Below are 23,863 nucleotides of genomic sequence, written 5' to 3'. Positions count from 1 at the left end.
ACAAGCAATTTATCTACAGACAAGTGTGATTATGGATGAATTATTGAAATTATCAATAAAGAAGAATGATAAGAGGAATGCCATACAATTTATTTACTTGGCTAGTGATGCTTCTTAACAAACCGTGAACAATGCAAGCTATTCAAGGATTTTTTAAATCATTCTTCAAAAACGCAATTTCTTCTGCTACAGCATGGTAGGTGGTTTACAAATCTGTTTCCCTGTAAATGAAGGATGTGAAATAACTTAGTTAGATCAATAAACTAAAAGATATATATATATATTTTTTTATTATAACATTTGAGCCTTGACATATTATTTTAAAGATGTTAAAGTGGAAACTTTAGGGCGCTGAGATTGTCAATGCAGGTAATGTTGAAAATGAAAATCCTCAAAGTCATTTAAAATTGTAGTTTATAAATTGTAATTTAGATCAGTGCAATCTGTTGGTGGTTCACATCACTAGGAGAGTTAGGTCTAGTTTAGAATCAACAAAAATCAGCTGACTTTCCTCTTGATCCTACTCTTTCTGTTGAGGAAAGCACCATTCATTCAGCTAAGTGTAGTTTATCAAAATATTGCAGCGAACAAAAAGCGTTACCAATCTACCCTCCAGAGTTGAACATAGTAATGAGAGAGCAATGGCGTGCTGAGCCTGCCGTGATGGGTCTTCCAGACGACCCACTGCTGCATCTAGAGAATCCTGTGAAGAACATCTTCCTCAACGACACAGCCACTCTAATGTGTGATGATTTGGAGGAATGTACGACAAGATTGCGCAAGATCCAGTGGAACCATCAAGACGGTGGATATCCTGACATCACCCACAAGTGAGTTTCCCTACTGCAGTGGATAGTACTAAGGTCAGATTCAGAGTTTTTTTTTTTTACGCAACCCAAATTACAAATACTGTGAGATACTGAGAATGAAGAAAAGAAAACAGGGATACCTTACCATAATTTTATGTAAACATTAACAGGGATACCAACATATGAACTGGTTTTGTCGTTAAAAAGTGTGTACTTAATTTGGGTTGCCTTACAAAATACACCCTCCTGTAGTTTTGACTGTTGGATGCTGTAATAGACATCCCAATTATAAACCAGCTGTAGCCAATTTTTCATTAAAAAAGAACATACTCTAATTAGCTACACACAAAGTATACTTGAGTATAATATATTATGTTACTAGTCTGGAAAATAGTTGTTTAAACTGTACAAATCCGTTTATATATTCCGAATGACTAAAGGACTTGGCAATCACTACTCATAACTTCTAAGAGAGATATTATTTTTTCCTACAGTCACCTGACAAAGTTGGCTTCCTTGTACTGTTTATAGAACAGAAAGCTGCTATTTGCTGCATATTTATACTTTGCCGTACGGTTTATACTTTGTCGTACGGTTTATACTTTGCTGCACATCAGGATTCCAACGAAACAACACAAAACAGCGTGGTTCTATTATGCACGTAATCCGTGTACGCTTGGAAATTGGTTGGCAACACTTAAAGATAATAATACTATGAGCAGCTGATTGACTATTATAACTACGATTTTAACCTGTAATTTTGTGTTTATAGTTTCGGTATTTCTGAACTTTTCTTTTAAACGTTTTTAAGACATTCCTACGATCTTAATAAACAAGAAAATACCTTTAAAGCATTTTTTTAAGGCGCGGAAACCACTTCAAATTACAAAAACATACGGAACTATATTCTCAAAACACGGAGCACATTTCTTGCCGAGGAAAAATAGCGGAGTGATACGGAAACGGACCGGAACTACTTTCTCTAGGGCACCTATTTGTGTTGCCAGCTGAACCTAAAAACGTGTTGTATAGTGTTTGAAAGACTAATTATTTATATGCTTTATAGTGACTGTAGGAAAAATATAATGTGTAACACGAGTACAAAAGGCCTTTGCTGCACTCGAGATCATTCCACACTCGCCTGCGGCTCGTGCGTAAACATTGCTCTCGTGTGCAGCAAAGTGCCACTTTACCCACTAGTTACACAAATAACTATTGTTTATTGATTTGTTGACTTATTTCCAATTATGATCAGCTGGTGTCAGGTAAAAACTCATTACAATACGTAATGAAACCTCATTTGAAGCAAGAGGCAAGGAGCTTTTTTCTGGACTATTTTCATGTGTGGAAAGTCGAATTAAACACCTTGTACCTAGTGTGGTGAAAATGTCTTTACTTTCTCCTTAATTTTTGTCACTGTGGTAGTTGATGGGACGTGAAATATACTAGTAAATAATACATTGTCCTATTGGTGGCTTAAAAAAGTGATGTGTGTATCCTACACAAATTTGTAATTTGCATCATCGTAAATCAGTGGTTCACGGTCCTGTATTACTGATTCCATCATCATTAACTCTCATAATGTTGTCTAAGGTGATTTTCTGTTAGTTGATGGTGTCTGCAGCTTCATGATTGGGACCGAGGGGACCGTCTATGTAGGCAGAGGCTGGGACTGGCACCCGGACGCAATGCGGTTCGCCATCAAAGGAGATGTCATTGACATTGCTTTCATTGGAAACTTTGAACGTAAGTGTAATCAGACTGAGTAAATAACTCATGAATCAGTGAGCAACCCGAATTGTATTGATTTAACAAAATATGGATCGCTTTAACAGGAGAGAACTGTTGACGAATAAAGGTTTAGTTTACCTTTGTAGGAACAATCTATTTAGGCAAGCTGAGCTATTATGCTGGAGCACAGAGTTCTTTATTTACAAATCCTTCATTGTGGAGTTCATCATAAGTTTTAAAGTAAAGATCATCGAATACAACAAACATAAATGTGTTGCATTTATAATTTGGTTGACCATGCTGATTATGCACAAGATATAAGGTATAAGTTGCGACTGTCACGAGCCGGCAACAATATATTGTTTAGTCAGCAACACAGATAAAATAAACCTTTATTTGTTTACTTTGATGATCCAGTCAACCCATCATGAATGTTTTTGTTGTGATTGCTATTCAAACCCATTGTGTGATTTCCATGATTTTAAAGTACATCTAATTCCCTTGCCATGAGAAATTGTACTGGGAGTATGATAAATAACCTTCACAACACACAACATCATATTTGTTCTTGGATCCCTTGACACTCCAAATAAAAATATACTGTCTATAGATAAAGGTCTTGAAACACTATTGCTTGTTTTCACCTCCCCTATAAAGGCTGCTGATTCAAACTAGTTTGGCTATTCAAGTTGTGTTTGATCAAGAGAATTATCTTGATCAAACTTGGTCAACTTGGATTCCTTGGACAGATCTTGGATTCCTAAGGAATTCAACATTTTGAAAACTGTGTTTTCAAGAATTAGGCTATTGAAGAAAATAAAATTGATTCAAATTTTAATTTTGTGAAATGATTGATTATGAAAAAAAGTGTTGACATTGTTAAAGCTTTTTGCATGATTCTGCTTAACTTAATTATTAGTACTTACGTTTTGGCTGTTTTACTGTTCCAGGTCTTGACCCCCTTCCGGTGATGATGGAGGCTGCTGAGAAACTAATAGCTCATGGTGTCAAGTTGAATAAAGTGCAAGCTAATTACACCACAACCTGGTTCAGAGATTATGAAAGCTCGTGGCTTAAAGTTGAATAAAATGCACGGTAACTACAGAGATTCAACGAAACAATGTCAATACCAAAAAATACACTTTTATTATTGTTATTATAAGTTTTCCAATCCCATTAACCTTACTTTGTCCCATAACCAAAACTGCAGATTGTGTTTTAACAAATCGCTGCCTATACTATCTTATGAGACCATTCACACCGCGCGTCAAGGGCGTCCGCAACAGTCTTGTGTGAATCGCTCGGAGAGCGACTTTTCTGAAACGTCCATGGCATCCATGTCCTAGTGCATGCGCACTGAACACTTTCGAATCTAACCTACCAATATAGTTAACCCATTGGTGCTCAAGTACTTAGTCGAATCCAACCAGTAAGCACTAGTGTTGTCTTATGCTTATAGTGGTAATCATCCCGTTCGGCCGACAGTCATATGTAACTCAGTTGGCTAAGGCACAGTTGCTGACGAGTGTAGCGTTGTGGTCTTCCTACATGGACAGGTTCGAATTTCATACATGTGCAGTCCATACATTAAGCTTACTAACGTGTGGCTTAGCTGGAGTGGAGGGCTCACTTTAAATTATCTGTATCCGGCTTTTGGTGGAAGTTGAAGGCTTTTAATAAGGATTGCACACAGCACCTGTTTTCTTTTACATTAATAGTAAGACACCTGTTCTTTACAGTCTTATAAGTCTGCTGCGTCATGGCCCTTCTTGGACGTAGTTGCTGCTTCAGCAGAGCCACGGCAAAAACAGCCACTCGCAATCCGCCTTAAGATAAGATTCCGGAAAAGAGTCAGTGGCAGAGAGCTTTCAGACGTACCTAATCATTTCCCTAAGTCTTGGATGCCAAGGCTAAGCAGGAGAAGACTGATTAGTTTAACAGGCATAGGAATGCATTCCTGAACTGGGCAAGTCAAAATACAAAGCTGCTTATGTTGCCCAATTGAAGGTGATTGTGGAAGGCCAGGACTGTCCATGCACTTGAGCCAAAGACGTCTGTTGAGATTTTGGACATTATGTGGAAACAGAGGATGATGTCATTAACAAACATAATTTCTGTTCTTTAATGTATTTTCAAATCATATATTTCATGCAAAAAAGTTTGACTCAGCACAAAAGATTTCTTAACTCAATACTGTATATCTAAAAAAAATTAATAACAATAAAAAACAAAAGGTTTTTGTACACCTGTTATTTTTTATGCTCACCTGCTCAAAACAGTTCTAACATTTTTATCTGTTTTGAATTACCCTATTAAATTTTAAAAAGAACACTGCTTAAAATTTTAGTAATCTTTCAATAACAAAACTAGTGACCTGTGACTAAAACAGTTCAAGCAAGAAAATAAGTCTAATCCAACAACTATAGAGGACCTCTGAATTCAAGACTAGAAAGGAAATCCCCAATACAAAAGCACCATATCCCTGTAAATAGCTAAGACATCAGTAACCAGAACTAAAAGGTATGTCCGTGTGCATCAGTAGGTGTGTTAAGGAGGTGTTGTTAGGGTTTAGTTTGGGACTCTTTGCACACAAGATGTGGAGGACTGGTTTGACCTCTAGAGTTGTGGTAGAAGATCTGCCCAGAGACTCTCAAAAAGTGACTGCTGAGGGAGACCACGAGAAATTTACCATCAATGACTACATCTACTTCCCTTAGTCTGAGCAGCTGGCAGGAGGGGTGGGGGGAATGAAGATAGACGACTTGCTCATTGTATATTGTATTTCTGGACAGAATTTCTCATTATGTATCTGGCTGACTAATGAGCTAAATGTATACAAAAGCTCACAGAGTGGCGATAACAAAAAGAGATTACCTGTTGAAAGAAAAGCAACCAACCTGAAGAGTGTTCAGACAATATTGTACAGTCAAACTCTGAAAGACTAAGAAAATGATGCAAACAGATATAAATTGGTGCATTAACCCAACTTTGTGAAAGTGACCCAACAAATTAAGTGAAAGACAAATTTCGAGAGAACCGAAGAATATGTTTAAAAATTGTGTTGACCATACTCTATGAAGTTTTGAAAGGAATGGTGAACTAGTGATGATGGGATATATGGTGATAAAACTTAAGATCCAATTTAATTTAAATGCTAATTTGGTTTCAGAAAATCAACTCTACTGCTAAATATATAGAATCTAAACTTCTGATTTTCCATGTTTTATTCTTACTGTATAACTTTATAGGAGTATAATAATACTATAATATACTCTGGACAATTAACAATTGGATTACTTGACGAGGTATTGTACCACAATATTATACATATAAAGTAATCCAGCTACTGAGCAGGAGAGCCGATTTTTACTGTTTGTACAGATTTGCACAAAGGGTGACAGGGCGGTGTCGGACTTCACCCTCGACACCAGCATTAGTGTGCTAGACACCATAGCACTTAGTACTGTACCATCGAATGTTTAATCCGTACCTCAGTTCTCTGTGGACTGACAATACAAAAAAAAAAAAAAAACCAAGATGGCAGACTTAAAGTGTTACTGTGATATGACTCCGCTTAATTTTTGATTTTCTTGTCACCTACCTTGTTTTGGCTGCTCGGCTCCGCTGGAGTTTTGCACAACAAACTACAGTGAGTTTATATGTTGATGGGACTCGTCAAGTAATTAACAATCTGCCCTGCAATAACCATCCAAACATCAACCCATCGTCAAACCTAGGCCCATCTTTCGTTCCATTTCCACCGTTCTCGTTGTGACCAAACCTGTCGCCACAGGGGAATCTCTGGACGTCCAAAATCCACAGCCTTCTAGATCTGCGCAGGCAGTACTATAACAAGTGTCGGGTCACTGGGGAGCCGTGTTTCTTCTCTTACATCATGTCTACCTCCTGCCCTATTTGCGTCAAAAAAGTCTTTGATACCGAGGAAGGCGTCAGCTGCGATGGCCCCTGTCAACGATGGTTTCACAGGACTTGCATTGCTATGAGCAAAACAGAGTACCAGCGGATTTCTGGAAATGCCAACGCAAAATGGCACTGCACCAGAACAGATTGTGTGAACACTTCCAACCAACCACTCGCATTACTCACCTCCCAAATGTCCTCGGTACTGGGCAAACTTGATACTCTACTAGACAAAGTAAATAAAATTGATACCATTTCAAATGATGTAGCTGATATAAAGAACGAAGTTGCTACCATTCGTACTGGATTGTCAGCACTAGAACCTAGAGTGGATCAAATCGAGGTCAGGGTATCCCTGCTTGAATCAAAAGACAAAAATGCATCCCCCTCCACAGATCTGGAAACTACCATAGCTGAGCTAAACGAGCGCACCCGCCGCGCTAAAAACTTAATGATCTACAATCTGGAAGAATCATCTGTGGGTGATGTTGATGCCAGGAAAAAACATGATCTGGAATTGGCCACTTCCTTCTTCTCAACCCTCATTCCTAATTTCTCTAACAATGGGATCAAAACTTTCCGTGTTGGTGGTAAAAAACCTGACAAACCTCGGCCTCTTAAAGTTGTGCTTGGCAGCAATTCCGATGTGATCACTGCAATGAAGAATTTTGCCAGCTCTGGGACCATTTTGAATCCACGATTTTCTTCCGTCAAGCTATCCAGAGACAGAACTCCCCGTGAAGCCGCCCACCTTCAAAACCTCAATGCCGAATTAAAGGAACGCACCACCCGTGGCGAAAAGGATCTCACCATAAGGTTCCTAAACAACATCCCCCAAATTGTTAAAAATTCAAAAAACGAATAATTCCCAACGGCGCACCGCATCACCTCAGTTGTTATTTTCAAAATGTGAATGGCTTAAGAAGCAAAATTTCTGAACTCTCAATCAGTGCTACAACTTCCTCCTACGATATTATCACCCTGGTTGAAACGAATCTCTTACCTGACATGAACTCTTCAGAACTTGGCCTTACTGGTTTTAACGTTTTCAGATGTGACAGATCTTTGGCCACGAGCAATAAGATCAGTGGTGGTGGTACTCTCATAGCAGTACGTGATCACCTAGCATGTCAACTTGTCCCCTTGCATGCCTGCTCCTCGGAATGCGTTTTTGTTACCTGTACTTCTGGAACCCGTCGCATCTTGTTGGGCTCTGTCTATATCCCCCCCAGCCAGCCTGCCATCGTCTATGCCGACTTCTGTGACGTGGTGGAGGATATCCTCTCATCTTCTAACTTCGTGGATGATGTGCTTCTCTTCGGTGATTTTAACAAACCTGAAGCGGACTGGGGTGAGCTTGATTCCTGCGAAGGCGATTCCTCTTCAAACTACCTACGCAACTTAGCTTATACTCACAACCTCTCCCAAATCAACAAAATCCGAAATCGCAGAGGTGTCTACCTGGACCTCATTTTTTCATCTACTCCTACAACTGCAGTCATCCGCGCTGACGACCTTCTTGTTGCCGAAGACATTCATCACCCTGCGCTCTCCTGCTCAATCCTGCTGCAGAAACGCTCAGCCTCGAGGGACGTCAGGATCGTACCTGACTTCAGAAAATGCAACTTGGACGCTGTATTTCGTGATCTGCAGAACGTTAACTATCCTTCACCTTCTTCTCTACCTGATGTCGAATCTGCCTTCTCTGACTTCTGCGACCACCTTGGTTCAATCATATCTCAACATACACCCACAAAACAGCTTCAATCCTCAAGCTTTCCTGCCTGGTTTACCGAGGAGCTAAAACGACTTGTCTTAAGGAAGAAGGCCACCCATCGACTTCTTAAAACCTCAGGAAATCTTCGTCATCGTGAAAGTTTTCGCAATTTGAGAAGCCAGTGCAAGTCTTTAGCCACCAAGTGTCATCGAGACTACTTAAAAAGAATTGAAGACGACATTCCTCATAACATAAAATCTTTTTGGTCTCACGTCAACAGACTCAAGAGCAGTCCATCCCCTGCTGCTAAACTATCATTTGATGGTAGAGAAGCTGAGTGTGCTGCCGGAAAGTGCGAACTATTCTCAAACTACTTTTCATCCGGCTTCACGGAGAACCAAATTCCCTCGCCTGTCTTCGACTTTGGCTGGAACTTCTCCATCACTAAATGTGTCATCACAGCCTCAGACGTTCAACTCAAACTTGCCTCGCTTGACCCAAATAAGGGAGCCGGTCCTGATGCTATTCCTCCGTGCGTTCTTAAATACTGTGCCCCTATTTTGGCTCCTCATCTGGCTATCTGGTTTACATCCCTGCTCTCACTTGGAAACTTCCCATCGGCCCTTAAGCGTGGCTTTGTCGTCCCCATCTTCAAATCTGGTGATCGTTCAAATGTCAGAAACTATCGGCCCATTGTCATTCTCTCTGCTGTTGCCAAGGTGTACGAGAGCATTGTTTTGGACTACCTCTATTTTCATCTCCGTAAATGTATCTCCTCCTCTCAACATGGCTTCCTGCGCTCACGCTCAACAGTGACAAACCTGATGGAGTTTCAAGAATACGTCATGGCCGCTTTTGGCGATGCTCTCCAAGTTGACTGTGTTTACCTTGATCTCTCCAAAGCCTTTGACAAGGTCAATCACAACATCCTTGTGGCAAAGCTCGCCGGATATGGTGTGGGGGGGGGCCCTGCTTGAGTGGTTAAACAGCTACTTGACCAACAGAACCCTTGTAGTCAAGTACGACGGGTGCCTTTCTACGCCATTCAGTGTCCTATCTGGAGTCCCGCAAGGGTCCCACCTCGGTCCCTTGCTGTTTAACCTGTTCATGAATGACATTGGCAACGTCATCCTCACCAAGTTTCTCATGTTTGCCGATGATATTAAGGTATTTGGCTCGGTGTCATTGGCTTCTGACTTTGAGCGCCTCCAACTTTCTCTCACTAACATCGACGCCTGGTGCAAGGAAAACTTCATGGAGCTCAACGTCTTGAAATGTGTCGTCATCTCCTACAAACGTGGTGCAGCCCCAGTCCAATATGACTACGTCCTCAATGGTTCTACACTGAAGAGAGTGGAAAGGGTACGAGATCTCGGAGTGACAATGACCCCTTCGCTCAACCCTCACGAGCACATTGCCCACATTACAACCAAAGCTAGCTCCCTGCTTGGTTTCATATTCAGATCAACAAGGAATTTCAACTCGCCCTTCACCTTGATCACGCTCTACAAGTCCCTGGTACGCCCGCTGCTGGAGTATGGGTCAATCATCTGGTCTCCCTTCCAGAAGAACCACGTCAGCCAACTGGAGAGCATACAAACCCGCTTCATACGGATGCTTGGACCGAGACTTGGTTTTACCTACCGCACTACCCCGGTTGACGATGTGGAGAAGTCCTTCGATCTTCTGCCTTTGTCACTCCGACGTCATCATGCCGACATATTCATGCTCTACAAGCTGGTTAACGGGTTTGTCGATTGCCCCAACATCCTGAGTGGTATCGACATTACCACGCCCAGAGGCACCCGCTCCAGGACTATATTCAGCAGACGCTTTCTCCCAGCCTACTACTCTTACAACAGCGGAATTAGCCGTCTACTCAAAGCTGGTAGCACGGCGGCTGCTCAACTGGATTTCTTCGGTGAGAAGCCCCTCCGGTTCAAAAAGAAGGTCTCCCTGATCACTTGAGCTACCACACTCCAGCACATCTGCATATTTGTCCTCTCATCGCTGAAACTTGCTGTTCATGTTCTTTGTTGATACTCTTTTTAGTTTATTCTTCTGTTATTAATATTTGTTATTACTTTGTTATTACTATTGTTATCACTATTTGTTATTACTATTGTTATCACTATTTGTTATTACTTGCTATTACTATTTATTATCACTTTGTTATTACCATTGTTATTACTTTTCTAGTTAGTAATATTGCAAATGCCATCTAAATTGTTACACATATTTTGTAAAAAGGTGCAATCCGTTGGGAAATAAATAAATAAATACAAGTATACACGTAAGAAATGCCTGATTTGCGGCGGAACGGCGTACCGTTACCTCTCTTTCGGAAAGATAAAAAATATCATCATAAATAGATACTATAATCACATTAGATAGGTTACAGTTCTGGCATCTCATTTCTTTATAAATTGAGCACTGCGGATAAGTGTTTTGTACCTTTCCCAGCTACCACATGGTGATCGTGGTGTTGATGCGCTTAACAGGCGGTCAACAAGCTTGCATCGACCTAGCTAGGTGAGCTTAGAAAATCTGCTATAGGCTACCTACCTTAATCGCATAACTTTTATGTAAGGAACACGTACATATAGGTAAGGTTTTCTTACTATTACTCTTTTCACAATTGTATTGAGGATGTTTGCTAGGATATCAGGATGAATGGGAAAGTGTCCACTCTGGCAAAATAAACACAAACACAAAAATCTTAGTGTTTCATTTATCAGAGTATGGGCTCTTTCCCTTTCAGATGACTCTTCTATCCTAACCTTTTTTTATCTGATTTTTTGAACATAATTAATTTAGAGAATTATTTAATCTTCTTTAGGCTTTATTCCTCCAATAGATCTTGAGGGAGCCTTCGACGTAGCCTCCTGTTCTCAGTTGCTTCACCAAGATGAAAAGTTAATGCAGCAGGAACATCGTTTAAAGATTTTAGAAATTTTTAGGTGGTTTTTTCAATAAAGGCCGAGATAGACTCCACTCCTAGTTCTTCATGTATATGCCTGTTTCTAACAAACCAGGGAGCATTCACCGCTTTTCTTAGAATTTTGTTTTGAATCACTTGAATTTTGAAGAGTTTGTTTTTTGATATAGCTAATCCCCAGATAGGGGTACGATGGACTAAAATCATTGTAGAAATGTGGATGCCAGCTGATGTTTCAGAGCTGTATACAAAGAAGCAGGTACTAACTTTCTGCAATTGACGCTCAAGGACTCAAGTAGGAAAAAGAATCTCTTTAACCATAGATTCATGATTTCCACCGTATTTTTAGATTTATCCAGCCTTGTTATGGATGGGCCAATGAGAATTAGTTTGGAGTTTTTTTCCTGTCCCGAGGAATATGATAGAGTGTGTTTTGACGTCTACTTTGTTACTAAATAACCAGGGCTGGCTAGAAGGTGGGGCAGGGGGGGGGCTAGATCCCCGGCACCCGGGACTCTGAAGGGGGCCCGGCCCGGTCAGATGTAAATTTTTTTCTGTACATGTAATCTGCTTGAGTTAAAAATGTTAGCATGGTTTTCCAGGTCACTAGGTAATGTTTGATTTGAATTGTTTTGACTGTTAATGCAACTGTGAGCAAACATTTTCGATATAGTTATTTGTGAAACAAACTGGCACGGAGACGGCTGGACACTAAATTAGAAAGATAGGGGGCCCGGGATCGCTGAGCCCAGGGGCCCGTTACGGCTCTTACCGGCCTTGTAAATAACCGAAAAAATGTGGTTCGGATTCCACTATAAACTGTAGGTCCCTAAGTTGCCATTAGCTGTATGGGCTATTAATTAACAGCTGTGTCTAAGGAACATGTCGGCCTTAGTCACTAACAAGACTACAAGATCGCACCACTCATCTTACACTCATCCTTCACTCATATTTGGGTTCAAATACGCACATAGTGGCGTCCCCATCTTAAATAATTGATTGAATTGAAATTGATTGATTGACCATCTAAAACTGTTTAATTAATAATAAATTAACCAGTTATATAACCTGCTTGTGAGAAGCCACCGTATTTAAAATGACTCCCAAGGATCATAATTTTATTCAACATTAAATACAATGTACAATTAGTGTCGTCAAAGTATTTATAAAAGTCAACAGATAATAACTTTAGTGTCACAGCTTAGATATTCTTTCGTGGTATAAAATATCTTTATTTCTAAGCCACTTGCTAATAACATTGGTAAATTTCTTAGGTGGGATTATATTATTATTATACATATAAATACATTATATTATACGGAAGTGCCACTGTGCATATCACCATTGACTAACCAACGCATGTTTAATCTATGATATCACTAACCACTAAGTTATTCCTCTGTACTATAGTCCTGAACGCATGTTTGTTCTTTTTTCGCTATATCTTTTTTTTTTCAGATGACACTTGAGCACTTGACAGCTGATTGTTTATTTTTTATAAACTTTTTTTAAGGTTATGTCATGTCGTTCGTTATGTCAATATAGTCAATACAATAACAGGTTAAGTGAAAGTTGAATTATGCTGTTTATTTTATCTATGTACTAAAATATATTTTTAAAGAAACCGCCGTTATATTTAGACACTAGTTTGTTAGATTTCCATTTTCATCAAAAATCCAATTTACTGCCTTGGCTTTTGTGATGTTTTTGGACAGAGGCACTCTCGGGATTTTGAGAATGGCATCAGTAACAAAATTTAATATTTCCTTTGCGAGGATGTTTTCACTGTCATCGCAATGCAACGGAAAAAGGAATTTTAGGAAATTCATGCTACATAGGAGAGGAACTAAAGCGTTTCAAGAGAAAATGAAAACTGATCCATATCCAGATGTGCCATACTACAGTAAGTAGGACTATGCCCAGTCATGAATTAGAATAATTAGTGACACCCCCAATACAAAAAGTATACTGCTAGGTATGCCTTCATTGCGTGTTTATTAACTTAGTCCACTCATTTAATCGCCTTTTAGGGTACACCTAGTTGCATTTATTTATGTAAGCTTAGGCCTACCATCATCACATTAAGTTAGCCTATACCAGTATTAATTTTCTTGAATTGTGTCGTTGTAGCCTAAAAGGGGTATGTATATGGACCGGCAGAAAGTGAGCGGTACTGTAACAACTTTTCTCAAGGGAAAGTTTTAAAACCAATGATCACGTTTCTAAATACAAGCTCTTCCAAATTTAAGTAGCCTAAAATACTTGGGTTTGTTTTCGAGTGAATCCCGTGGCATGCACATTAGTTGTGTTCATGCAATGCATATTCCAAATTAAGGTCGTGAACGTTTAAACTGAACGTTAAGGTACTGGTAGCAAATTCCTATAACAAGTTTTAGGGTACGTCTGTTTAACAAGAAAACCATCATTCAGACTGGCCTCCGTTGCGAGGAGTCCAGATAAGAGGGAGTAGCTTATTTTGTACACATTTACACATTTTTCTAGTGGTATACAATGGATGATATAAAGATTCTTGGTTGCTGTCACTAGAATCGAAATTTTTTTTCTGTGTTTGTGAGCCCAGGATACATTATCATCACTATCCTGTTGTTCAACTTCGGAATCACATGGCGTCACCCGGGTCACTGACCCAAATGTGCCGCGCTAAAGTGAATTTCTATTGCTATGCACGACCGGAAGATCAATTCTAACATCGTCTGTTGTTTTTGTTAAGTTACTTTCTGAATGTGTACAAACAGATTTTCGGTATTACATTTTTATATCGATTATTATATTTAAAAAAAGACTAGTACAAAATGACGTTTTTCTCGTTTTTTGGCAATATTTGCAGCCGATGTGCGACCGGAAGATATTAACATACAATACTATTATTTAAATATAAATTTCTTAGTGTCTTGTAGACGACATTTTAAACTATTACATATTGAAAATCAAAAATTTGAAAATTGTAAAAATTTCCGATAGCCTAAAATAATTTAAGTTATTTATTTTTGAAACTTTAGAGCACATGCGTGACCGGAAGATAAAAACCAATATTTTTTATATTTTTATCCTGTTTTGGTCTTACAATTTAGCAACTTTGCCAAGGTATTAGAACTCAAAAAAATTATTGATTTTTTTCAACCCACCCTGTACACCTGGCAACACCCGCCATTGCACAACTACAGTTTCGTCTCTCAAAATTAACATCGCAATGACAGTACATATTTTCCTCAAAATTATTACTTTCAATTGCTGTTTTAAGTCAAAAAGATTAGTGGCACTCCTTGAACTAAAAAAATTAAGGTGATTCTTTTAGTAAATTTATCAATTTTGTATTTATTGTTGCAGATTATGGCGTCAGAGAAACTGGCTATAAGGACGTTAACACAGGAAAATTTGTTGAAGTGCCCGAGATGATACCTGAAATTGTTGTTCCTGATCTTACTGACTGCAAGGTATGTACAGACTTCATGCTTTCACAATTAATTTGAGAAACATGGGAATGGAAACTGTAGGCTATGTAAGAAATAGTAACTATGGTTAAAAGAGTTATTCAAATATTTGTCTGGCTCTAATGTATGCATCTTTATCGCCAGCGATAAGAACACTAAGTTAGATGGCTTTTTGAGTAAATTACAGCTACCCTATTTGATCATCTTATTATTGCTAATTCTAATCCTTTGATATTTCAGTCACAATATTTTGTGCTGGAAGTATTTTTTTTACAATCATATAAGCAAACTTGAAATAGTTAAACAAGAAAATAAGTTACCTATATTTTTTATGAACTGTATCAGATAAAAAAGCCAATCAACATATATATTTTATCATCAAACTTTAACAAACACCTCTTTTGAGTTAATTATGTTTCTCATTGAGAATCATATGTGTTACAACCTAACAAAAGTTTCTAATCGGTAACCAACATCACTTCCAATTCTACCATTGTTGGGAAGTTTGATTTTTTCAAGAGCAAAAAATTTTGGGATGGATAGTAGGCCTACCATGTGGACGAACCATTTGAATGCATGCATCAACTTAACATCTAAAGACATTCGGAAGTGCTTATTTTAAGGTACACTGTGTAAATATTTTAATAAATTATCTAATACTAGCTGTGTGCCCGTTCTACGCACGGGGTTCTTATTGTAGTCAGTTAAAACCTTCTTATATTAAGCACAGCAGTTGGTTTGCATACTTTCAGATATGCTGACAAAACTATTATATATAAACCTTCGCGAATACTTACAGTAGCCTATCTGACAGTTTCAAGCCAAAACTAATGCTTCGCAATAAAATGTCACCCGGATCTTGTTGGTCCATAATATGTTAAATTCAATGATTAAACTAAAAGATTCTTTATCTAGATCTACAAGGCGTAGCCCTAAGGTAGGCCTATAATTGAAAGTTACTTTCCACAATGGTTAAAAGTATTTAAGGTACTACCTCAACCTCACAATTTAACACTTTATTCAGGTTGACATTTTTATTATCAAGGTGCTCTTTTCCTTTCCGTGAAACACTGAGAAATAAGGACATTAATGCGTTACCAACACACACAAAAATACATAACTTAATTAGGGACCTAGCCATTACATTTCCCACACATAATCCTGTAGGTACTAAAGAGTCTATATCGATTGCAGTTAAAGCCGTACGTTTCATACCGAGTGAAGGAATTCGACCAGCCAGAGTTCACAGCCCAAGACTTGTTCATCGCTGTCTACAGAGATAAGATCGCCAAAGATTTTAAAGAGGGTAAACTGGATGAGTATGGAAACCCGAAGGAGCCAAGTCCAGAAGAGGCCATGACCCCAGAGGAAGCAAAACTCAAAGTCAGACAAACAGGCTCGGACATGTTCAAGCCTATGAGCCCGAGAGAAATAAGTGACTATCCACTTCGTTATTAATGTATCGCTTTTATTGTAGAATTGTACCTTTCGTAAATATACAATATGTTGTTTTCTGTAACATAAGTTGTATTCCATTATGCGCCTATTGTCTTTATGATAACTACTGTAGCGTACCTGGCACACTGATTCGTGCGCAATCTAGACATAGGAGAAGGATTTGTATTGATCTTTTTTTATTTGGCGTTTTCAGGTTTCATGGTTTTGTTGTTAAAAGTGGAGATGGTAAAAGGTCTAATTGAGTTTGCAGTTTACGTCCCATTTTCACAGGTTTTTTTAGTAAAGAAAATAAGTTTTATGTCAGTAAAAGATTCACTTTTGATTAATCAACGATAACCTAAATGATAAACCAAAGCCCCTCGTTCCCACCCCTGGCTTAAGTCTGGGACTTATTTGCCAGTCCAATTCCCCATCAAAATCTTTCTTCTTGGGCTTCAGTCACTTTCAATCCTCGTCCAGACACATTATGTGTCCAAGAGCCTAACAGCAAGACTCCCTTCCCCTACCGCCCTGAGTGATAGGGAACATTGGGATTTCGCTCTAATCTTTCCTCTCCCCTTCATGGGGAAGTTTTCATTCCTTTTCTTCCCTAGTTTTTTCTTTTTTCAATCTAAAAGTCTGTATTTATCTCTGGTTCTTCCTATTTCCCTAGCTACTTTCCTAAACGTCTCAATTGTTTCCTTATCCCTCATCAAGTTTTATTTTCTCATCTCTAGACCTTTCCTATCCGAGACTTCTTCCTGTTCTCTCCTATTTGCCTCCTGAAGTGGGCAATTCATAAATATGTGACTTGCCTTCTATATTTCCATGTCCTGTGACAAACTGCGTTTCATAATGACCCATCTCCCAATCATGTTGCAGTCTCTTTCTGATATTTGGCATATATCCAAAAAACATTTACCATTATTCCTCACTCTGCTCCCAGTGCATTTGCCACTCATCTAATGTCTCCTCGCTTCTGGCACTCTTGCTTTCCGATGTAGTCCTACCCACCTCCTTGTCTTCTAAAATCCTAATCCTTTATAAAAAAAAATTAAAATCCTGGTCAAAACCCTAATCGTATCATGCGATACTGTATTGTATGATTTCCCTATTTTACAAGAACTTTTTTTTTGCATACTCAAAAGTTTCCTTTTCAATATTATCTTCCAAGCATCCTTACCGAAGAACACTCATCGGTACAGCATTGCTGGCTCAACACCCTTTGCAAAGCGTCAAATGTTTCCCAGTCATGCCTCTAATGGCTCTGGTATTTTCTGATAATTTCACGAAGACTCCTTTTATTTTTTCGCACATTTCCTCCACATGTTTTTCAAAAGTCAATTCTTTACCTACATTCACTCCTTAATCAAGCCTAATATCATATCAAGATACCTGATTAACACAATAGTGTTTTCAAGAAATTTTGGGACCCGCCCAATCCTGCCTTCCAATATTTAATCAAATATTATTAAATAAATAGTAAATTCGTAATATTCGTAGTAAATAGTAATAGTGGAATCATTTTATGAGAAAATTTGACCTAACCCCAACAAAATTGCAACACAAGCAATTTTTTTGGTAATGATAGCTATGAGTGTCTTTAATAACCCCTCAAAAATCGCCATCAATCGTACCTTGGCAACAAGCCCAAAAATTCAAAATGGCCGCCAAGAGGGATGCCAAAATATATATTTTGGCATATATCTCGAGAACGGTTAGTTTTATCAAAAACTTTATTTTAGCAAATATGTAGCTCTTTTAATGCCAATCAGTTTTTATATATGCATTTTGTCTGTCAGACGTATGGTATGGCCGCAATTTGAAGAGCCGTACTTCATTAAAATCTGCCTTTTTCAAAAAAATTCAAAATTTTCATTTCTTTATGATTTAATGTTAGAAAATACAAATTGTACGTCAAAATAATTTAAAAGTTGTTTGCCATGTGGTTTCCTACTTATTTTCAGTTTTACTTGGGATTTTATGATTATGAACAATTTTTTTTTGCATGATTTAAATAATCTCCCATTTTAAGGGATAAGTAAGAAGCCAGGATATGGATATGTAATAAAAAAATATATGTTATTTAAATCATACAATTTTATTCAATACTACAAAATAAAAAGATCCCTATATACAATATGTACAACATGAACATATAAACGTAGTTTTACCATAGTGTTAACATAATTTGGCCAAATGATTTAAAAGTTTAGTCAACATTTTCAAAAATACTAATCTCATCGTCTTTTTCTTTGTCCAATGAAAACTGGAGACTGTTTTCACTATTGTTTTCTAAACAATGACCACAGGAAATAGTGCAGTTGAATCCATTTTTTTACACACACATCTCATTAAATTACAAGGAGTCTTGCAATTGCATCTAATCATTTTTAACAATGTCTCTGGTGCTGCTGGCAAATCCATCGTTTGGGGCACATACATGTTGTCCTGCAAAGTCCATCCCCAGTAGTTATCATACTATCTTCTGCCCTTTTCCATATTTGAATTTGTAAATAGGCACGCAGACTGTGAAACTTTACTGCTGACTCTGTTGAAGGAAGTTGCTGAGGCTTTACAAAGCTTTTAGCTTTTTTTAATTTTGACAAAATACTTTTGTATCTACATGTGTTCATTGATTCGTTATTATTCCCAATGAACAGACTAACCATTAGTTTCAGACCGATTTCTTCAACTTGATCTGGACTCAGATTTTGTGAGCTGAAAGATGACAGCAGACCCTGAAAATACTCGTCTTCTAATGTTCTGTTGAATACAGATAGTTTTCCGATGTGAAAAATCCTCGAAGTAGTGTCGCACCCTGTATAGGCGTGCAGAGCTAATAGAGATTTAGCTAAATCTTCTCTAATTGAGGATCTATTTTTTTTAATGTTATAAACATGATCTGAAAGTCGTTTGTCACTTCTGAATAGCAAGTTGTAATTTGTTGTAATATTACACCAATAGATAAGTAAAATAAGAAGCTGTCAGCGACTCTGTAGCACTAAAGGAAAGAAAGCGACTGTGTAAAAACTAAAAATAAGTAGGAAACCACATGGCAAACAACTTTAAAATTATTTTGAGGTACAATTTGTATTTTCTAACATTAAGTCATCAAAAAAAGAAAATTCTGAATTTTTGTGAAAAAGGCAGATTATAATGAAGTACGGCTCTTCAAATTGCGGCCATACCATACGTCTGACAGACAAAATGCATATATAAAAACTGATTGGCATTAAAAGAGCTACATATTTGCTAAACTAACGTTTTTGATCAAACTAACCGTTCTCGAGATATATGCCAAAATATATAATTTGGCAGCCATCTTGGCGGCCATTTTGAATTTTAGGGCATGTTGCCAAGGTACGATTCATGGCGATTTTTGAGGGCTTATTAAGGGCACTCTTAGCTATCATTTAAAAAAAAAATTGCTCGTGTTGCAATTTTGTTGGGGTTCAACACTAAAATGATTCCACTATAAAGAATTGACTATTTATTTGATTATATAAACAATCCAGAGGTTGAAATGATAGACAAATATTATTTTCGGGGATGAAAAATATTGTTTTAAACTTATATCAATAATGTCTGATCATTATTCTTGAGCACCAACATAAATAATCATACAAAAAAATGCAGGTGCCATCCCTTATAATAGATGAAACTAGATAAAAAATTATTGTTTCTTCCACTTTCATCGGGTTGCCGGAATTTTACCCCCCTGGAATTTTTCCCCCTGGGCAAAGCTGACATCACTATGACGTAGTAACCTGAGTGGCCAAAAGTTTGTTCGCGGCCGGAATTTTACCCCCGCGGATTTTGAAGTCTAATGAAAATAGTCAGAGCGTGATTAATTCAATTAGCGATAAAAACCGGAATTTTACCCCCTGTCCATATAACTAGTGTTTAGACAACTGAAATGTTCGGGCCGGAATTTTACCCCCCGGAATTTTACCCCCTGGCCGATTTTAGAAATTGAATGATTGGTTTTCTTATTTCTGTTTTTAATTAATTGTAAACATTTCATTATTTAGTGGCCTATCTTTATTTATTTATTTTGTAATCTCAACTAAGTCAAACGAATTCGCTGTTTAATTTTGATGTTCAGGATTTGCCTTTGGGGCAAACTGTTGGTTAATCTATATATCTAATTCCGTACGCCCAAAATTTTACAATGAAATTGTGAGCAAACGGGAGGCCGTAGAAAGCTGGGAGAGGTCTCATTTTAAAGGTCTGGACATGAAATTTTGGGGAAAATTATTCATTTTTCTTAATCGTGCACCATAAAGTTGCTACGGAATAAAATAATTCACATTTAAATAGCATGGGAATCTAGGTCATGTCTGCTTTGTTTACTTTAAAACATGTGGTTTAACTTTATTTAAAGCATATGGTAATATGTATCATTACTGTAATATGTGTACTATTTTATAAAGCTGAAATAAACTTTTTCCCAAATTTAAGGGTCTGGATTTATTGAAGTACGATTGGTTGTGTAGGTATGTCTGAAATAAGTGTAAAGATAGACGTATTTACTGGAGTAGGCAAAGGGAACATATTTTTCATGCCAAAAATTAAACTAATATCTATAGATCCTAATATGCCGTTTAAGTTTACAAGGATTCAATGCCCATTGCAGCTTTCACTGTTATTATAAATAAAGTGCAAGGCCAAACCTTAAAAAAAGTTGGCATTTATTTGAAAAAAACCAGTGTTAACATACACAAATGTTAAACGATAATTCAAGGTAGGGTAACCCATGAGACTAATACATGTAATTTATACAAAATAGTTACTAGAATATACATTTAGGGGCTATTGCCCCTACAAGCCACTAGTAAGTATGTAATTAGTAATAGGCCATGTTAATAAGTATGAAAAACAATGTATTTAGTTTCAGTTGTACAACAACCTTCTTGTTTCTTCAGGCACAAACCATGTGCTATTTATAGTTTGTAATGATAAAGATAACCTATATTAAGATAGGCTACTTAATAATAAAATGTTTACTATTAAATTAAAACAGAATGAAGATAATTAATCATTCTCACTAATTTTTATATCTAGCCAGGGGGTAAAATTCTGGGGGGTGAAATTCCGGGGGGTAAAAATCCGGGCCGTACAGTCTAGGTTTTTATAATTTGATGTGTTCTGATTAAATTCACAACCGTGAAAATATATGTTTAATTCCGCGTTTAATCCATCGAGCTGATGTCGCGAAACTCAAAAGTTTGCGGCCGGAATTTTACCCCCTGGTTTGTGACGTCACGTTTGCCCAGGGGGTAAAATTCCAGGGGGATAAAAATCCGCTACCCCCTTTCATCATCCACTCGTTAAATAACATCCGGTTATTTAGTTTCAGTCAAACAACGGTCTTAAAAATCACAACAAATAGTGTAAGTTGACTTTTAAATTCATTGAACTTTTATAAACAAGTTTTGCAGTGAAACACTAATTTTTAAACAAAAAAAAACAGAGTAAGTTTTTATCTTTTCAACAAATCTAATAAATCCTTAATCTCCATTAATTTCAATTTGAGTATAATCAGCTGTTTGAAATATTAGTGCAAATTTCAAAGTACTCATCTGTTCAAATGTAAACAAACATTTTCTCCATAAGGATAATTAGTGAGTCGGTGGCTCAGTCGGTAGCGTCGCGGACTTCGGGCCCAAGGCAGCGATGTCGTGGGTTCGGATCCTGGTCACTGCCGTTAACATTTTATCAGTACAGTTCACCTTTGTACTGTACCGGCTCACTCCTTGCTTTGCTGCAAACGATCCACGCACGGGCGCTTAGTCTATGTGGACGGGCAAATGCAAGGTTAAAAGAGGCCGCCAACCTCTTTAAAAAAAAAAAAAAACATGGGAACTTTGAAGGCCACTGGGGCAGAGCCCTAATGGAATTTCAAAGATTTTTTGATAGATGGCAAATCTACGTGCCCCGACCTAAACAACGACACCTTAAACTTGGTGATCGGATGCATAGCAGCTTCAAAACAATTATCACAAAATTTGTGTTCGCCTATTAAATATATAGATATCCTTCAGATTAGCTGAAACTTTTCAAAATGCAATTTTAGGTGAACCTTAATTATTATTAGCAATATACCTGAGTAGCTAAGTGGCTAAATTGTTTTTAAAGTGGATTTCCAAAGACATTGTCGCTTCTTCTGACGGTTATCAAGTTCATTATATATAAACATAGATCATATTTAAAAGAAACGGCACGCATGACTAGGCCTAGTTTTAACAACGCGATTGACTGTCTAGACGTAAACTCCTGCTGGTTGCGTTGTTAAAGCTAGGCCTAGTCATGCGTGCCGTTTGTTTTAAATGTGATCTATGTTTTGTATATATTTATTTACTTTGACGACCTTCAGAAGAAGCGACAATGTCCTTGGAAAAACCTGATGATGGCTCTGTGAGCCGAAACTAGTTGTAGCGCAACCATTTGGATTATTTATTATAGGTATTTAAACCACTTTAATTGTATCTTGACAATCCGGAGGCTATCCGTTAAAACTAAGAATTTTGTTGGCTATTATGGGTGATATACAGGTTGTCACGTAAGTAAACAGCCAAATCAGGGAAATTTTCTATGTAAATAAGGAGAAAATTAATAATAACATATTTCCCACATAAAGATTTTTATCTTTGAATTTTAACAACCAATCGTTATGAAACTTGGTATGTATGTAAGGTAGAACAGACCCACGTTAAACAAAAGATTTATGTTAATCGAATTAAAAATTACAAAATGGCATCCATTTTGATTTCTTAAATTGAAATCGCTAAACAATGGCTAATTTTATGAAAAAATATCTAGAACACTTTTATTTAGCATTTAAAATTTTGTATCAAACCACACCAAGTTCAAAAAGATTGAATAAAAAATAACTTAAATAGGCCTATCACGATTTTTAATTGTTAAATGAGGCAAACCTGACTAGCTTAGCCTTGTTCAACATAATTTCACAACTAAAAATTACGATATTTCAGTTATTTTTTATTAAGCTAAGTAGGTTAATATGCAGGGCCGGATTTCCCAATAGGCCCGGGCCTATGGGCGCAAGGTCCCAGAGGGCGCACGGCCGGAGTATTTTTTTTATACCTAGGCTATCTAAAAATAAAAATAAATAGTCATAGTTGATAAAAAAACTCCAAAGCATTGTGATTCTGAAGTTCATAAGAAGAAATAATTGTTATGAAATTTAAACTATATTTTCAGAATTACGCATCAATTTCGTTGCAAAATTGCTAACGAACATTGGTTATACGGGAGTAGGCTGTAGGGATGTTGACGTTGACGAGCGCCCAAGGGGTACGCATCGTATTGCCACTGCACTGCCACTATGCTGGGTCGGGCTCGGCACTACTGATCAGAGTGATAAGGGGCGCATGTGTGCTAGATATGACATTGTTACCACCCTCACATCACAAAACAAAAGTTATTTATTAACTAATCTTTTGATTAGTTTACAACTATTTGCAGGATCAAGTTAAAGTATATCATAGGCTAAGTTTTGTTGAATATTAAAACAACAATGAATTTACCTTTAAAATTAACGAAAAAATATTAATCTCAGTTTGCATTCAATTTTAGAAAAATTCAATACCTCCAAAGAACCATTACAGTAATGCTGTCATTTTCTCCTCAGGCCTAAGGATCAGTACGGTTGGCCGGAATATTGCTCTGTTTTGCTTTGGAAATATAACCTAGATGCAGTACGACCATGGATTAAATATAACTCAAGTCGACTTCTCATAACATTGTCAATTCAAAATTTTTCCATGTGTAGTTCATGTTGTGACACTGGACGTTAGTTTTGACGTAATTTTGTTTCTATTATTTTAGGGTT

General features: G+C 37.4%; 3 protein-coding genes across 3 annotated transcripts; all 3 read left to right on the top strand.

Annotated features, from left to right (window-relative positions):
* The first annotated feature begins 105 nt into the window (after nt 1-105).
* LOC128984591 (peptidoglycan-recognition protein LF-like) lies at nt 106-3,661 on the top strand. The gene is made up of 4 exons (XM_054403929.1): nt 106-196; nt 585-830; nt 2,434-2,555; nt 3,491-3,661. The coding sequence occupies exons 1-4, from the start codon at nt 132-134 to the stop codon at nt 3,625-3,627; spliced, it is 570 nt and encodes a 189-aa protein (XP_054259904.1). The 5' UTR covers nt 106-131; the 3' UTR covers nt 3,628-3,661.
* Nucleotides 3,662-7,469: 3,808 nt separating this feature from the next.
* LOC128984889 (uncharacterized) lies at nt 7,470-9,155 on the top strand. The gene has a single exon (XM_054404258.1). The coding sequence runs from the start codon at nt 7,470-7,472 to the stop codon at nt 9,153-9,155; it is 1,686 nt and encodes a 561-aa protein (XP_054260233.1).
* Nucleotides 9,156-12,635: 3,480 nt separating this feature from the next.
* LOC128987043 (39S ribosomal protein L41, mitochondrial) lies at nt 12,636-16,092 on the top strand. The gene is made up of 3 exons (XM_054407706.1): nt 12,636-13,019; nt 14,465-14,571; nt 15,763-16,092. Exons 1-3 carry the CDS (start codon nt 12,818-12,820, stop codon nt 16,024-16,026), a joined length of 573 nt encoding a protein of 190 aa, XP_054263681.1. The 5' UTR covers nt 12,636-12,817; the 3' UTR covers nt 16,027-16,092.
* Nucleotides 16,093-23,863: the final 7,771 nt, after the last annotated feature.

This window comes from Macrosteles quadrilineatus, unplaced genomic scaffold, assembly GCF_028750875.1.
Source record: "Macrosteles quadrilineatus isolate MER2022 unplaced genomic scaffold, UCM_ALF_1.0 Scaffold_2__2_contigs__length_208266976, whole genome shotgun sequence".
NCBI classification, from domain to species: Eukaryota; Metazoa; Arthropoda; class Insecta; order Hemiptera; family Cicadellidae; genus Macrosteles; species Macrosteles quadrilineatus.
Note: the sequence above shows the minus strand (reverse complement) of the source record. Positions and strands in the feature narration are given on the sequence as shown.